The sequence below is a fragment of the Rhagoletis pomonella genome, unplaced genomic scaffold (genome assembly GCF_013731165.1).
Source record: "Rhagoletis pomonella isolate Grant_MI unplaced genomic scaffold, Rhpom_1.0 Rhpom_scaffold_00006, whole genome shotgun sequence".
Taxonomy (NCBI): domain Eukaryota; kingdom Metazoa; phylum Arthropoda; class Insecta; order Diptera; family Tephritidae; genus Rhagoletis; species Rhagoletis pomonella.
This window is the reverse complement of record NW_023458560.1, coordinates 19,812,218-19,828,984: the sequence shown is the minus strand read 5'-3', so window position 1 is coordinate 19,828,984 and position 16,767 is coordinate 19,812,218. Positions and strand designations below refer to the sequence as shown.

The 16,767-nt window shown below is 35.1% G+C and overlaps 1 protein-coding gene across 2 annotated transcripts in view; it reads right to left on the bottom strand.

Moving 5' to 3' along the window:
• LOC118740478 (calcium/calmodulin-dependent 3',5'-cyclic nucleotide phosphodiesterase 1) overlaps nucleotides 1-16,767 on the bottom strand; it is a 737,853-nt gene that overhangs the window by 219,052 nt on the left and 502,034 nt on the right. For both annotated transcript variants that reach the window (XM_036472036.1, XM_036472034.1), the window contains exons 2-4: nucleotides 9,641-9,937; nucleotides 4,212-4,959; nucleotides 1,884-1,997 (exon numbers count right to left, since the gene is read on the bottom strand). In XM_036472036.1, coding sequence (XP_036327929.1) covers nucleotides 1,884-1,997; nucleotides 4,212-4,959; nucleotides 9,641-9,937 — 1,159 coding nt within the window. The remainder of the gene's footprint in view (nucleotides 1-1,883; nucleotides 1,998-4,211; nucleotides 4,960-9,640; nucleotides 9,938-16,767) is intronic.

Below are 16,767 nucleotides of genomic sequence, written 5' to 3'. Positions count from 1 at the left end.
TTTTTGTGTAACTGGGAAGCTACATACTTGTGTAGATTTGTATGTCAGTCAGACTAAGACTTACTCTGCATTAGAAGTTTGAGCGGTAATTTTAGAAGAAGATCCCCGTTTGGAACATTCATTAAGAGCAGATGATCTTCTTCTCGTTTTAGTTAGGAAACAGGATATACATACATACATATGTATGTATACGTAAATATACACACAAATGAATAGAAAATGGAGAAAAAGTCCAGGAAAATTTTGATATTACAAATTTTGTTTGAACATTCATTTTAGTAATAAAAACTAAATACATTTTTCTGATACACATAAGTACATATAACAAGAAAAACATCATATGATAAAGCTTTCACATTTACTTTGGATGAAAGTTCGAAACAAATTTAGTGAAAGCTCCTGTTGAATCTTCTTCGTACATACAACATCAAATACATACGAAGTTGTTGAAGCTTTTCAGTTTACTAATTATGATTTTAGAACACCTTACATTTATTACATAATAAATAACACTTATAAAATTAAAATGAGACGAGAAGATGAGACGAGTGGTGGATGAAACAGTAGTGAAGTAATTTATGAATCCTTTTGGTATGTAAGTGAAACACACAGTGATGCGAATAAATTTATATTTATGTATGTATATTTACTCAATTGAAATGCTAAAATAGTTGAACATATTTTCAGGTTTACCTAATGCGCTTTAGAACCATTCAAAAGTACCTACTTAAAAATTATATTGTAATCGCCTATGAAGCACCTAACAAAAGCTCATTTGTTGCAAGACTTTAAGCGCTTAGTTTTCTACAAAAAGCTACGCAAGCCAGCTGAACGTTCAACTTGTGTAATTTTTGTAGTAAAATAACTTTATAAGTTTTTTTTATTGGTTTTGACTATGCCATCTTGCAGCCAATGAGTATGGCGTCGAGGTGAGTGCGGAATTTCTTATTTCAATTGGCCTGATTTCAAAGAAGCTTTGGTTTGTTAAACTATGATGTGTAATTTCGGTTTGAAAATTTGGTGAAATCTTTTTTCCAACATATGGCGCAAATTAATGATCATTTTGAAAATCAGGAGATATGGAAAAAACTTTATTACTACGAATGCACTGATTAGTGAATTCTGCTTTAAGTTTTTCGATTTTAAAAGTAACAAAAATGATCTGTTTTAACGGTCCTATTCTGTGTCAGTGAAAAATTCTTGTCACAGTTCTTTAAACGGAAAAATATACGAAAAAGTTTAAATTTGTCAGTAAAAAAAATTTTGTCACCGATACTGAATTGGGCTATAAGCCTAAGCTTAGCGAAAATCGATTTTTATTAAATTACATTTGCATAAGTATTTCAGATATCGCCAGCTTAGAGTGAAAAGTTGCTAGGCCCATCTTTTACAAATTTTATAGGAGAGGAAAACACTTCTTACAGTTATTTTTTTCAGGTATTTTGCAAGACTTTGAATAAACCTTCTTACGCGTTTAAAGCAAAGCAAAACTCCGTACGAATCAGAAGAATTCGATGTTAATTAAAATATTTCGTACTATTTTGGCATTATCGAATTTCCTCTGTCGCTTTTGGACTTAGCAAATTTGCTTTTCGTTGAATTGAAACGGAAAGAAATAAAAAAATAACTTTATCCTTTTCACTCGAAGCAAGCGATATGTTTGCATAGTTTCTTTAGAAATTTTGTTCATCATTGGATCATTTCTGCACTTCCGTAGTTTTCGAATGATTCCTAATATAAATGCTTTCGCCTGTTTCTTGATTGATTCATGTAATTTTAAAAACATTTTCATCATTTAAGAAAGAAACTATTTTCTTTCTAAGACGACTTTAGTTTACGATTTAGCTGATTAACAATTCTAGTTCGGAAACAAAAATACTTACTTGGACTCGTCGAGAAAGACAGCTTCGAGCACGCGTGCCGCATAATGAAGGTTGCGTTGCAAAATGTCATTTGAAATTTCGCCGGTATTTATTAAATGCAATAAGCAGCGCAATCTGTAATAGAATGACAGTAGATTAATTTAATAAAGCAAAAATTAGAAATTATGAGTACAGTTTCTACATTTCGACTAAATTGAAATTAAAACTCTTCAAATATTGTGCTGTCGATCATCCAGAGGGACTATGCAAATAAGGTTCATTACTTTGTCGCCTTTTAACTTTTGGCATACATATTGATTTGATAAAAAATTTGTTTTCATTTTTCCTTACAAACAAATCGTGGTACAATGCTCAATAACTCGATTGAAAAAAATTAGTTTCGATTTGTTTTATACATAAATACTAGCAGAGTACCCGACGTCGCTCAGTTTTTCGACTATATGAAAATAAGAGCCCTTAATACCAATTTTCATATAATTTTAATTAATAGGTGTGTTTCTCTGCTAAGTAATAGAAGAGCTTAGTCATAATTAGACATTTTATTAGAAAAAAGGTTGGTTACACTTATCTTAGAAAAAATAGACAAAATAGTTCTTTGAAAATAAAATTCAACCATTACGTAATTCTAGCAGAAGAATGGGGACGAAGTTTGTAGCCAAGGATCCAATGTACATACATCTCTATGAAAAAAAGAATATTGCTCATTGATGATTGCTTATGGTATGTTAAATTAAGTTAAGTCTAGACTAACTGAGCTTTAAGTCTGTCATGATGCGCATCCTGATGTCTGGGGTGGAAGCGTGAACTGTGCTATCATCTGATGAGGTACCTACCAGAATAATTGTTGGTATGATTTATGGATTATCCCCTGGTTTAGGACCTGCTTTGTGCGGTACACCGAGCTTTTTGTATAACGATCGAAATGGTTTCCACAGGCAGCCCTGATAGCAGATAACCAATTCGCCTGTATAGAATTCGACTAGGGATGGAAAGGTCGACTCTGATTTTAGTCAAAAATCGACTTTTTATTGAAAAATATCGACTTTTTGGAATCGAGTTCTCTCGCTTGAAGTCGAATCGAATCGACTCTCACTCGATAACTTTTCGACTTTTGTCTACTACTTAAGTAAATGATGGTAATATAATTACCTAATATTAAAGTTAAAACGTCGTATTGCAGTAGTGTAAACCCACTTCAGTAATGAAATATTCAAAATGTAGCATTACTGTATTTAAATAAACGGAGTTCAGCAACATGCGCTCAAGACTACACACAATTTTATAACGAATCCCATTTTATAATGGGTTCAGTGCTCAAACATTGATAATTAAGTCGATGAATGTATGTGATTTTCAGAATTAATTAATTTTAGTATTTAGTTTTAAATTTCAGTGCCGAAGCAGGTGCAATAAATTGATAAAATATAATTTTTTGAATTATTAAAAATTATAATTTTATGTTCATTAACTTTTTAATAAAGGCAGGTATTAATTTATTTTCAAAAAGTCAATTTAAATCATAAAGTCGACTACCACAAGGGATTAATCGACTTTAAGAATCCAAAACCTGAAAGCCGGCGCCTGCGGGCGCCTTTTCCATCCCAAGTTTCAACTGATTGATAGTGGTCCCTCTGCCATTGTTTAAAGTGCCATCTTCTTTAGCCCTATAAGATGAATTGTGGAAAGCCACAGAAACAAGGACATGGAGGTTTATATTTTTAGACTCCAGAGCACTGTACATTTTTTACTGTGATTCTATGAATGACCGTTTCGGCATATTTGCCGGGCTCATAGCCCAATTGGTTCTTGTTCAGAGGCCGTTCCATTAGATTGATATTGTGCTGATGCAAAATTGTCTAAATGGATTTAAGGGGATATGAGCTTAGGTAAATGTTTCAAGCTTTGCCGCCTTTGGTAAGGATACGACATTAACATCTATTCATTTACTGAGACGGTGACCCTGCAGAAGCGAGATTCTATACAGTTCAGAAGGTATTGTTTTGGTAAGTGTTTGGCCGAGCTTCTCCTCCGATTAGTGGCGTGGGCCTTGATGTTGTCATACAAAAAGGAGGGACCTACAGCTTTACGCCGACTCCGAACGGCGAATGTATTTTTATGAGAATCTGAGAAATACATTCGTAGGTTTCCCATTGCCTGCCGAGTAGCGACCGTTATTAGAATTTTTTTCTTTTTCTATTGTTTTTAATGTAAGTCGAAACCTGGGCTCGAACCCCGGCCACGCGGAATGGTAGCGCACACAGCTAACCGTGTCGTGGTCGACAACTTACATATGTACATATGTACATACATATTATTTCCTATACGCACCTTACGGCTGCCTTATCGCAAGCGTCCGGTGTATCGACAGCTGGTAAATTTTCAGTTGCCAAATCCAGGCTCGCTGCTGACGTATCCGCAACGACCGTTGCTGCTGTCACCTCCAACGCGCGTTCATCTTCTCCATTGTCGCGCATGGCCGCACGAATATCGCCCGTATTTGGTGAACTCGGTGGTGATGATTGCATTTTGTTGGTGACGATGCTGGTGGTTATACAGCTATTGGCGGTATTGGCGGCGATACTACTGTACTTATTGCTGGCGTTGTTGTCGGAATTGTTGTTGTTGATGGCGGCGGTGGCGTTATTATTACTACTGAAGCCAACAGTAGCGGTGCTAGGTGTACCTACTCCTCGAACAGCTGCTAAATTGTGCCTTAATTGTTGTTGGCTTGCGATGCCGGTGGTTGTTACGTTCGGTGAAACCGAAACGTTCGATTCAACTTCAAAACGGCTATCGCAAGTATTGCTATTTTTGCTGTTATCTTTGGAGCGATTGTCACTGCTTGATGCTGTTCCCTGTTGACCCCTTTTGTCGCTGCTGCAAAGTAATTGGGCAGCTAAATCGGCGGTTATGCCGGTAAATGGTTGTTGTGTTTGTTGCTGGGGATGTGGAGGGCCACCTACAGGAGTTGTTGCGGCTGTTGATGGCGATGTGAGAATATTTTGTTGTTGTGCGTCCAGTTGTATAAAGCTTTTGCGGCTATTTGAACGTCGTACAATGGTGAGTGAGCCGTGCCCTGTAAGAGTATAAAGCAAAATGGATATTTAAAATTCTATGTATTTTTAAAATAATTATTCGAAAACAAATACCAAAGCACGGAATTAAAATGTCTAAACATTGAATTGTTTAAGTGTTGCATGTCGTGTGTTGTAAGGAATTATGAATGCTTATGAAGAGATTTAAATTTTGAACTCTAAAAAATGTGTACTTGGGGTATTCACACCTGCCTGATTATCAGGTTATCTGGTTAAAAATTGTTGTTCTCTAGTCCATTTTGTTGTTGTAACTTGTTGTCAAATCAAGTACGACTCAAATTAAAGAATATACACAATCTAAATATTTCCTAACGATGCCTATCAACGAATTTCGACATATGTATTTCGATAAACCTTGCTAGATATCAACAAACTTCATTAAATCGATATATTTCGATAAATTTCAATACCTCTATAAATATCTTTAACCAAACAAATTTCAAAAACTTTATGAATATTGATAACTCGATACATTCCAGTTAGTCGATAAATTTCGACACTTCTATACATATTTATCTATAACTTGATGGATTTCAAAAACACTAAATTTTACTAACTCGATAAAATTCTGTAACTCGAAAAATTTCGATAAGTGTCCATAAATTTAGATAACTCCAAAGTTTACAAATCTCGATATATATATTGATAATTTGATAAGCTTGGACAACTCAATATATAGCTCCATAAATTTCGATAGAGATGGGAAAATTTCGATAACTTGATACGCTCTGGTAACTCTATGAAAATATCGTCGGTGATACTGCAAAATGGTCTATGTCTATTAGAACCGTTGACACTTATATGGCCTTTTATTTGCACCGGATGCATCTGCAAATCGTTACACCCTAATACACGAATGACAAAACTGTCTTCCTTTGCCTAATGAAGATGAACGATTGCTAGAAGCGATCAGATACAGATAAGACATCAATTAAGCACCAAAGGTAATAAGTGACATAGAACGTTTTGCAGTGTCACCGACGATAAATAAATCGGCAAAACGTGATAACTCGATAAACTTATATTACCCCAGAAATTTGGATAACTCGACCTATTTCGGAAATTGCGAAAACTTCGATTCGATAAGCCGAAAAATTTCGATAGCTACCAACAAATTGCGATAAACCAATAAATTTCGATAACTAGATAAGTTGAAAGAACTCGATACATTACGCTAACTCTATAAATTCTGATGACCCGTTATGTATTGAGAATTCAATAAATATCGATAACTTGAAAAGTTTTATGAAATCGACGAATTTAAAAAATCAGAGAAATTTTTATAACTCGACAACTATCGCCAAATTTCGACAAATGAGTTTCTGTGTCTCTCTTGATTTCGATAACTCTATGAATATTGATCAACTTGAATAAATCGCTACATTTCGATAACTCAATAAACATTGATAATCCGATATATTTCGATAACTATTAACTTTGATCACTCAATAAATTTCGATGACTTAATAACTTTTGATAACAAAATGGTTGATGGTTCTCTTTTAATCGAACAATTTTAATATATATTTTCTTAACCCTTCAATTACTCTAATTATTATGTATATGTATTTGTTATTGCTTTCATTTGCTTTTTTATCTTTAGTTTTCCTTTCACTTCTTATCTTCATCTTTTTAAGAAGCTTTTATTTAACTTGCTCTGTATGTATGTATGTTTATTAGGGGCAAATCTTGCAATCAATTTTTGACCAACTTCCCGATGACCTGCTTTAAAAATATTTGTTTTTACAATTAACTTATTATATCTTTCTTTCTTCATCTTCTCTTTTATCTTTATTACAAAGTTTCATTTCAAATGCCCAGTAATATTTTAGAACTTTTTTGAAAAACGCCTTATCTCAGAACTCGGTTCAAAAACGCCCTATCTCAGCACATTTTCAATGTATTTTCATTTTTGAACCGAATTCTGAGATAGGGTGTTTTTCAGTAAAATTCTGAAATAGGGCGTTCTTGAAAAGTTCTCTGAGATACGGCGTTTTCGAACTGGTTGTCGAGATACATAGGTCGATCTTCCAATCAGCCATCAATATTTACATATGTGTGCGTATTATTTTTAACTTTTTCTTTGGTTGTAAGCGCTACAAACGAGCACTCATAAGGGCTCGAATATTTGTTTTATTGAGACCGTTAAAAATTTGCTGCGACGAAAGGAATGCTGATAAATGAGTTTCCAAAAATTTATATTTATGCCCACAAATCGCCGCGTAGGCTGCCTTGTTAGGAAAAATGAGTGCAGTATAAGAGGATAAAGAAAATTCTTCGAATGCCCCTTGTCCATTGAAGCACAGCATCTAATCTTTGAATTGTGGCTTTTTCACTTTGCCAAGCATTCATTGTATGGAGAACTCAATGCAATCAATACAATCGGTTCGGTTTTGCCTGAAGGCATGCAATATAAAACGATTTTATGAGCAACCCACTGCCTTTGAGTCAACCCCAACGCTTATATTTTCAGGTTACATTTTATTAACAGCTTCTTCAAATCTGAATAATTGTAAGTGCTTGTTTGTTTGCATGTGCAGGCGTGCGTGCATGCATACACCAAGGCACACAATCAGTTGTAGGAAGCTAAAATTACAACAACGCCCACTGTGGGCGGTGCGAGCCTTGGTTTTTGTTTATTCTTTTTCTTGCCTATTTATGCTTTTTCTTCGTCTATGAAGAAAATGAAATTTATTGTTATGCTTTTCTATGGTGGTCGGTAATAAATTGGGAATATGTATTTGTATTCATTTAATAGCCAACAACGTCGCGTATACGCCCCTACGCACAATTACTGTTGGAGCATAAAGTGTGGAACACTGTTAACTAGATGTTCTTTTTGGGATTTACAGAAGCGCTCAGTTGCTTTTTATTATTACACAAAAGCCAGCCAAGCCAATTAAATCAGAATGCAGAAAAAAAAAAAACAAATAAGGAGGGGAAAATAAAAATTTGCATACATTTTTGGGGTGTTAGTGTGAAATAACGGCGTTTCAGTGCTTAGCAGCAGAATGGTGAACGGCTGATGAACTGAATGAGTAATGAAATAGCTAATGACTAAAGGCTAATGCTGGAACGGCAAAGGCCCAAAATTTATTATATAAAATAATTAAAATTCATTGCATTTTGCATTCTAAAGTTTAAAACGAAATTTTTATACCTAAACGATTGCTTTTTATACTCTACTAGCGGTACCCCGGTGTGCTTCTCTACACCAAATATTGAAAAATGAATGAAAAATCCTGGAATTTTTCTATTTGAATTTTTTTTTTACTATATTGCAGCCATGTTTATACTTGATATTTATCCGAAGAAAAAATAAACACAGCACATCATAGCAACAATTTTTCACTATGTTTTCGATTTTTCATGTATCTGCTGTTGTACCATATACGTGGTTCATGTAACAGACATAAACTGTTATAGATCATGAACCGCTGGACCGAATTCGGGCACACTTCACATAACCCATCTGCATATACCGTTTAAATTTGGTAGAATTCGTGCACTTATTTTTTTTTTATTTAAGATGGGAGGTGCCACGCCCCCTTTTCCAATACCGCTCATTTTTCTCCATGAGTATGGAATTATTTCATATGTCTCTATACCAATTTCCAGTAATCTACCACAAATATTTCAAATATACCAGAAGAAAATTTTTGTTAGTATGAGTGGTGCCACCCCCTTTTCCGAATTCGGGGAAACATAAGACAAACCTAAGTTCATAATAACCCGACTACGCCGTATAAATTTGGTTGAAATCTTGCACTCATTTTTTATATGTAAGATAGGAGGTGCCACGCCCTCTTTTCCAATACCGCCCATTTTTCTCCATGAATATGAAATTATTTGGTATACCTCTATACCAATTTCCAATACTCTACCACAAATATTTCAAGAGATATACAATATAAAAATTTTAGTTAGTATGGGAGGTGCCACACCCCCTTTTACGAATTTGGGCAAACTTCATAAAAACCACCTGCATGATAGCTTGAATATGCTGTATAAATTTGGTTGAGTTCGGTGAAGCCGTTCTCAAGTTATAAGCTAACTCACTAATTTTTATATATAAAATAGAGGCGCCACGCCCCCTTTTCCGAATTCAAGCAAACGCCACATAAACCATCTGCATGATAGCCCGAGTATGCCGCACAAATTTGGTTGAATTTGGTGAAGCCGTTCTCAAAGGTCACACCAAAAACGTTCACTTATTTTAATATTTTAGTTAGTGTGAGTGGTACCACAGAATTCGGGCAAACTTCGCATAAACCATCTGCATGATAGATCGAATAAGCCACATAAATTTGATTGAATTCGGTGAAGCCGTTCGCAAGTTATATGGTCACACCAAAAACGTTCACTTATTTTTATATTTTATTAGTATGGGTGGTGCCACGCCCCCTTTTCCAAATTTGTGCAAACTCCACATAAACCATCTGCATGATAGATCGAATATGCCACATAAATTTGGTTGAATTCGGTGAAGCCGTTCTCAAATTATGAGGTCACACCAAAAACGTGCACTTATTTTTATATATAAGATTAGTGAAACGCTATATATAGATTTTTTTGTGTACTATACATAAACTCGGAAAAAGTATTGATGTGTGCTCATCTCTCATTGTATAACTTTCTTGTTTTAGGGTTATCTAAACTTACTTCCAATTTGACCATTGATCGTCACGCTCTCAACTGTGCCGCTATTTGTTGTATGCGCTGTTGTAGTTGTTGTTGTGTTGCTTATTTCCTCACTCGTGAATGTACCTAAACCACTGCCTATTAATGCCGCACTACTACTGCCAGTAGGACTATCTGATTTTGAGCGTCTATCGCTTGTTAGGCTGCCACTTGTTGAGCCAATCGGTGTTGCGCCACCACCACCAACTGTACCACTACTGCCGCCGGTGGGTGGATCGTCACGTTCACGTTTTGGTATACTCTCAGGTGTGCTGGCGACTGAAAAGTAAGAGAAAAATAATTTGTTAAAAAAATAGTTTTTCATTGAATTTGTTTATATTGATAACATAGTTGTTGGTAAGAGAAATACAAATTTTTGAATTCGGACTCAGAGTCAGAAAAGTCTCAGAATTTTGAGTTGTAACCAGCGTTGCCGCTTTGGTAATTTTTTACCAAAACTAGTAATTTTTTTCTTTTTAGAAGGAGTTTGGTAATTTGCTAATTTTTTTCTCAATTTGGTATTTTTTAACGTAAGTATTTTCTTTTAAGTTTTTAATAGTAACTTATTACTTATAAAAATTTATAACTTTGAACCTTCTGACGATTGCACAAAACAAAAAAGTTTGCTTATGTACTTACATATGTATGTATCTACACCTTAAGAGAGCCAAAAATTGAAAGGGCTCTTTAATGTAACAATTTGCCTTGACAACTCAGAACTTTTAGTATGAGTTTGCAATATAGCAGGAAACCACCCATTTTCCCAATATGGCGGCTCGATCACAGCCCCTACAGTCCCACAAATCTGGATTTTGGATCATTTTTACCTGCCGGAACCAATGGTGAAAGAAAATAATTTCAAGGGACTAATTAAAAGTTTGCGATTAAATACGAATGTGACCCACTTATAAAATAGTAAAAGTAAATTTTATCTACCGTTTAACGATACATTTGCTGGTTTCATGTTTTGGTTTTAAGGTATGTAAAATAAATTATGTAAAAGACTGTATGTTACAGCCCATTTCCACCAAACGCTTAACTACAGTTAAGAGTTTAGATATTTTTAACAAGAGGTGATCTGCAATGTTTATTTATTCGTTTTTGTTATTTTCCTTTCATTTGCTTGTACCTAATATGAGCAACTACCTCCTTCGAGTTGTAATCTGTTTTTTTTTCCAATAGGCATAAACTGCAGTAGAAATGAACTATTAAAAACCTTTTAAATGTTTGTATGTAAATCTCTGAGCGATTTTTTTGTTTTATGTTTTAGGGCCGATTGTTCAATGTCTGATTAGTACAAATCGGAGGTAGAAGCTCCGGTTAAATACATTGAACAACCGGCCATTAAAAATATTTGTGAATTGTTATAGTCGGAACACATTGAAAAGGACAACCACAGCTGTAAATTGTTCATCTCCGTTATCTAAACGCTCAGTCGATGGTGCTATGAATTTTTTGAACGCGGCAGCGACATCATGCCTTTTTATGAGTTTGTCATAAAAGAATGGGAAGAACTCATTTTTCGGTCGAAAAATATAAATAGATCTAAGCTGGCCACAATCCCAGACGTGGTGTATTATCTACATACGTCGAAAAATAATTTCCAATTTGTTTAGAATATTATGCTCATAAAAATTTGGTAATTTTTTTCTGAGTTTGGTAATTTTTTTTTTAGAGGTTTGGTAAAAAATTAAAAATCTTTGTGGCATCACTGGTTGTAACCTTAATTCTTAGCTTAATAAAGAGTCAGAAAAGAGTATATTTCCCGTTTTTAGCAGGACACGCCAATACGAGTTCAAGTTAAGTGTCATATTAGGGTCTTTAGTATGCCTCTTTTCTTAGTCTTAAAAACAAATATTGTTTATAATAGCACATTTCCACCAAAAAGCTTAACTGCAGTTAAGAGCGCAGATAATTTACAAGAATTTTAGCTTGGGTTTTTTATGTGCAAGGTTTATTTCTTACTTTTTGCGTTTTTACTTTCGTTTGATTTTACTTAATATGAGCAATTACTCCCTTCGAGTGGCATACACTCCAGTTAAGGCTTGGTGGAAATGGACTATAATTCTGATTATAAATAAACTTTCAACAAAATGAGTCAAAATAATAACTCAGTTTCGACTCATAAATTCTGAGCACGCATGTATACCCATTTTCAAAAAAGCAAAGTTAAGGTCTAAAGTCCGTTAAGAAAAGGTTTAGTAATGGAACGCGGTTCGCATTCGCTTGCTTTGGAATTTACGCCAAAAATCAGAGGCGTACTGTGCGTGCCACTTACATCAAATTTATTTTTAAACAGACATAGTATACTAATACATAAGTAATGCATATATAAGAAGAATATTTCGCATTAATTAGCTAAATAGGTGCTTAGTGCAAATTTTCTACCATTACCATCACTCGACTTATGACTGTAATTAAGGAAATGAATGAACAGGTTTTCTAGTAATTTGACCCTTTTCGTATTCACCTTTCTTCAATCTCAGCAGTGATATAAATCTGAGTCAACAATAAGTAATATGACACATACAGTTATCAGTGGACAAGTATTTATATACGTACATATGTATTAATTTATATACATTTAAACGTGTGCGATATATTTAGAATACACATCAGCCGAAATGGCTATATCAAATATTTTAGCCACATGGTATGTAGCTAAGTTTATTACCCAGTGAGAGTTGATTTCGGAAACAAACTTACATAAAACTTAAAAACACTTTAATAAATTCAAAATTGGTATCGAAACGTCTTCTTTGAGTGTCCGGCGCAAAATATTACAGTATTTCTGTCTATCATAACTAAAGCTAAAGGCTGACTAGTTATTTAGCTAGTATGAACTGATGCGAACTTTTAATAGTGTGGCAATCTCAAATAACTTTGGATAGCGTGACATCTGTTTCCAAAAAGTATATCGAATAAAAACCGAAAACGTAATCAATATATATGTTGCTTAGCATCTTCTATCATACGTAAGGCGCCAATCAAGCCTTTTTCCCCACTCTCCTTGACATGAAAGTTTTCATTCGGTATTACTTTGTAATTTTAAGTAAACCGCATTAGGTCGCATTTATACTGAGCGCTACATTCTTTAACCATTTGTGAAAAGTATGGAGTGCTAATGAACCAGAAGCTGTGTCTACGAACGCTTTGAGAGCCCTGTTAACTGCTAAAAACCAAAGTATGGGAGATAGGACAGCCCTTGCGGAGTTCCCACATGAGGATGCGGCTTCCCATTCGGCGTAAACCCTGTGAAAACCTAGCACCTTCCGTTTCCAGACCATTATGGCTATGCCAACCCATAGTTCTGTACCTTCCATTATGGTATTGACTGAAATTTTATTGATTTTTAAATAAAACCAACTACTCTGCATTGAAATCTGAGATTTCGTGAAATCCTTCACAATTCAGGAGGATTTCCCATATATTTTCATGAAAGGAATACTACTTTCACTGCTATCTAGGAAGCAGGCACGTCCGAAATAGAACTCTTCTTAATCGAATAGTCAACTAATCGGTTGATAGATTAGCAAAAGTAGTTTGAAAATTGGTCGACTTCACTGAATCATTCTTTCTACTTTCAATTTTTTCGTCTAACCGCTAACCGCAAACAACTTGTAGACTAACCGTTAATTTTAAATTTTTCGACTAGTTGTTTTTCTTCAATCTAAGTACTTTGGTTGTTTTTATATTTTTCAATTACTCACATATGCTTATTGAGAAAATCCAATCGCGCGAATAAAAATAACCTTATTATGAGCCACAGCCCCTATTCGATTTTCCGAATACTCGGTGGTAAGTGATTAGTCGAAAGTGAACGGCTATTTAGTCGATACCGAGCGGTTAATAAAATAACTGCTATTACCTAAACTTATACACTATTTATTATACAATTATTTGGTTATGAACTTGTGGTATATGATTTCCGTAGAATTTTTGATGTTATAAAATTTTTGTACGACAGTGTAATCGACAAAAAATTTGATACAAGAACAGTTTAACCCCATAAAAATATTCTATTTGATTAACTCGCATGTAACTTATTAAAAATAAAATTCAAAAAACCCGCTAATGGTAGGAGTTAAAATACACAAAACCCAATAAAATGGGTTGACATTTTTTTATTTTGGAAGGTTTTTTAGTCTTAGAACCACAACATCCGTTAAATGTCCACCACACAAGACGCGCATATCAAAATGTTCCATTACTTTTGGGATAGTTCGGGCTGTTTATGATTTCGTTCTACTTTTCGGAAATCCTCACGGGTTTATTGGCATGGTCCATACTTTTTACGTAGCCCCGAGGGAAAAAAGTCCAATGGTGTCAAATTGCAAGACCTCGGCGGAAATTTGAACTCGTTTTTTCATGACATAATACGCTCTGAGACCTTCGTTCGCAATTGGGCCATTATTTCATGCCCTATGTGGCAAGTCAGGCCATAAAAAGTTTGTTATCGGTAGCATTTTCGAAGAAGTGAGGTCCAACGACTTCACCAGCAAAAAAAAAAACAAAAACGAATATGCGCGGGTGTTGTCACGTTTTACACCGATCCAGCCTCTTCGAATTTCTGCACCAAACGGCTGATCGTTGCCCCAGATGGCCGGTTATGTTCATCGAAAGAATCACCTAATGCGCGAATGCACAAAATATTTGGATCACTATTACGCTATTGTTCAACTGAGTATAGCCCCATGACTAAGTTTTCCAAAACCAGTAGCACCAACAGTAAAAAAAAATTAAAAACAAAAACATTACCCTATCATAAATAATTGGTGTGAAGTATTTTCTGTCACTACCCTTCTCAAATACTGAAACTTTAAGTTATCTTCCAACATTACAGATTTTCATATTTTCCTCTGGGTATTCAGAAAGCCATTATTTGCAATTACACACATGCCGGTATATGACAACCACGTTTGATATGAACGAATTAAATGCGGATTAAGCTGCACAACGCAGAGCAACCGTGCCTTAGCCATAGGCGACAGATTGTCGTGCGAGAGGGGCGTAATTAATTTCATTCGAGTAACTTAATTGAAGATAGAAACTCAAAACTATAGTTTATTGACAAGTATTTTAATTGAAGGAAAAATAAAGGAAAACGGAGAAATTCCAAGGAAACCAGAATTAATAACAATTAGCAACTGTAAATATTTGAAAAACATTAGCAGGTGTTTGTCATATCCAGGAGGAAAAATTACTTTCCACTTAAATGGTAATGCGAAATAGAGAAATGTGTGCGAATTGTTTGCACTCGTTGAAGAACTCTTTATTCCAAAGCTTCACATACGCAAGCAAAGTTTGATATATGAGCATTTATTGCTTAAAAGGTTTCAAGTGCTGATTAGTTGACGGCAAGATTAAACTGTTGTGGGAATTTACGATATAGTGGGTGACTGGTAGCTGATGGTACTTTAAAAAATTCGCATTAAAGTAAAGAAAAATGCGAACGCTAGCAGCTGATACGACTACATAATTACATTTAATGATTATTTGCTACTGTATAATGTTGTCAATTTGAACATATCTACATATTTATTTTAATTGCTAATTGTAACTACCCTTTTCCGCATATTTGCCGGTAAGTTAATTATGATTTTTATAATTTCTCATACCTCATTGCAAGCACCCATTAAATTATCAATTGCGGGACTGATAAAACAGTAGCCCGTGTTAAAAAAAAAAAAAAACAAAGAACCTGGTACCATACATAGCCTATATCTTAGCTACCTTCAGTTTATTCGAGCATATTCGCAAAAATACACGCATTTTCAAGAACAAAGTTATTCCGTGCAAAATGCACTTTTCAATGAAATTTTCTATCAGCCTGCTCCTTTTGCTGTGCTGTGCCATTTACCAATCGTACGCCAGTATTGACGCTGAAGCTGCTCCTGTTAATGGCTCCGAGGATGGATGCATGTGTGGTCGCATATTTTCACCGGTCTGTGGCTCCGATTCGATAACCTACAGCAATAAGTGCCTCTTTGAATGCGCACGCAAGAAGTTAAGCCTCAAGGGTCGCAGTTTGACGTTGGCCCGTTCGGGCGCTTGTGCTGCCCTGGCGGAAGTTAAGAGCCATGTTGCCGCAGATGAGTTAGCTGAAGTAGAGGCTGATGAGTTAGCTGACGTAGCTGCTGATGAGGTGGACGACGATTTGGCAACTTGTATCTGCGATCGCAGTTTGGCACCAATTTGTGGATCTGATAATCGCACCTACAACAATCGCTGCCTATTCGACTGCAAGCGCTCCATTTTGGCACGCTTGGGTAGAGTTTTGTCTATATTGCGCGAGGGCGCCTGCAAATAAGTAGGATATGTATGGATATCGTGAACCAGAGGTTGACGATACATCCTTGCAAATATTTTGTGCCTTTGTAAAAAAGATTGGACATTTTTGGTAAATAAAGTTTTCTTGTGAAAAGTATTTCAAAGATTTTGTGGAGCCGTACCAAGGCAAGTTAGAAAATTTAACTATTTTCCCGCCAGGTGGCGCTGTAGTCTGAGTGTTTGAAAAATTTGACCTCGGCGTCACATAGCGGGGATGGTATAACCAACTAATCCAAATGCGCAGCTCTTTGATCCAACCCCTATAAAAGTAACACGACTAGCATAACAAAATTAAGGAAAAGAATAAGTACACAAAAAGAACATGCGAATCCGAAACGATATTACATATTTAACAAACGCAAGTATTAATAACGGTAGCAACTGAAATGATGATATTGATTTTGTAGATTTATTCTTTGTCATCATTTTCTATAGGGTTATGTGTTAGAGATCTGCTTGGGTAGATTCAAATTCTGTGTCAACCTAAATGCTGCTTTCTGCATTTTGATATTTTATATAACGAAGGACATTATATTTTAAGTTTTACAATTTCTGGCTTGATTTGAAGCTTAAAAAAATAATCAAAATTTCGAGGAAGAAATATTATATTAAGCCACAGAATATATAATTTCGTCGCTACAGCAGGTTACTCAGAACACTACGTGGTCATCATTCTCACGCTCGCCCATTTCAGGTAAATTCTCGTAAGTAAAATAATACCTCATAGATTATTTAAGAGATTTAATTAGCGACAGATAATGCCTAATCCAAAAAAGAAA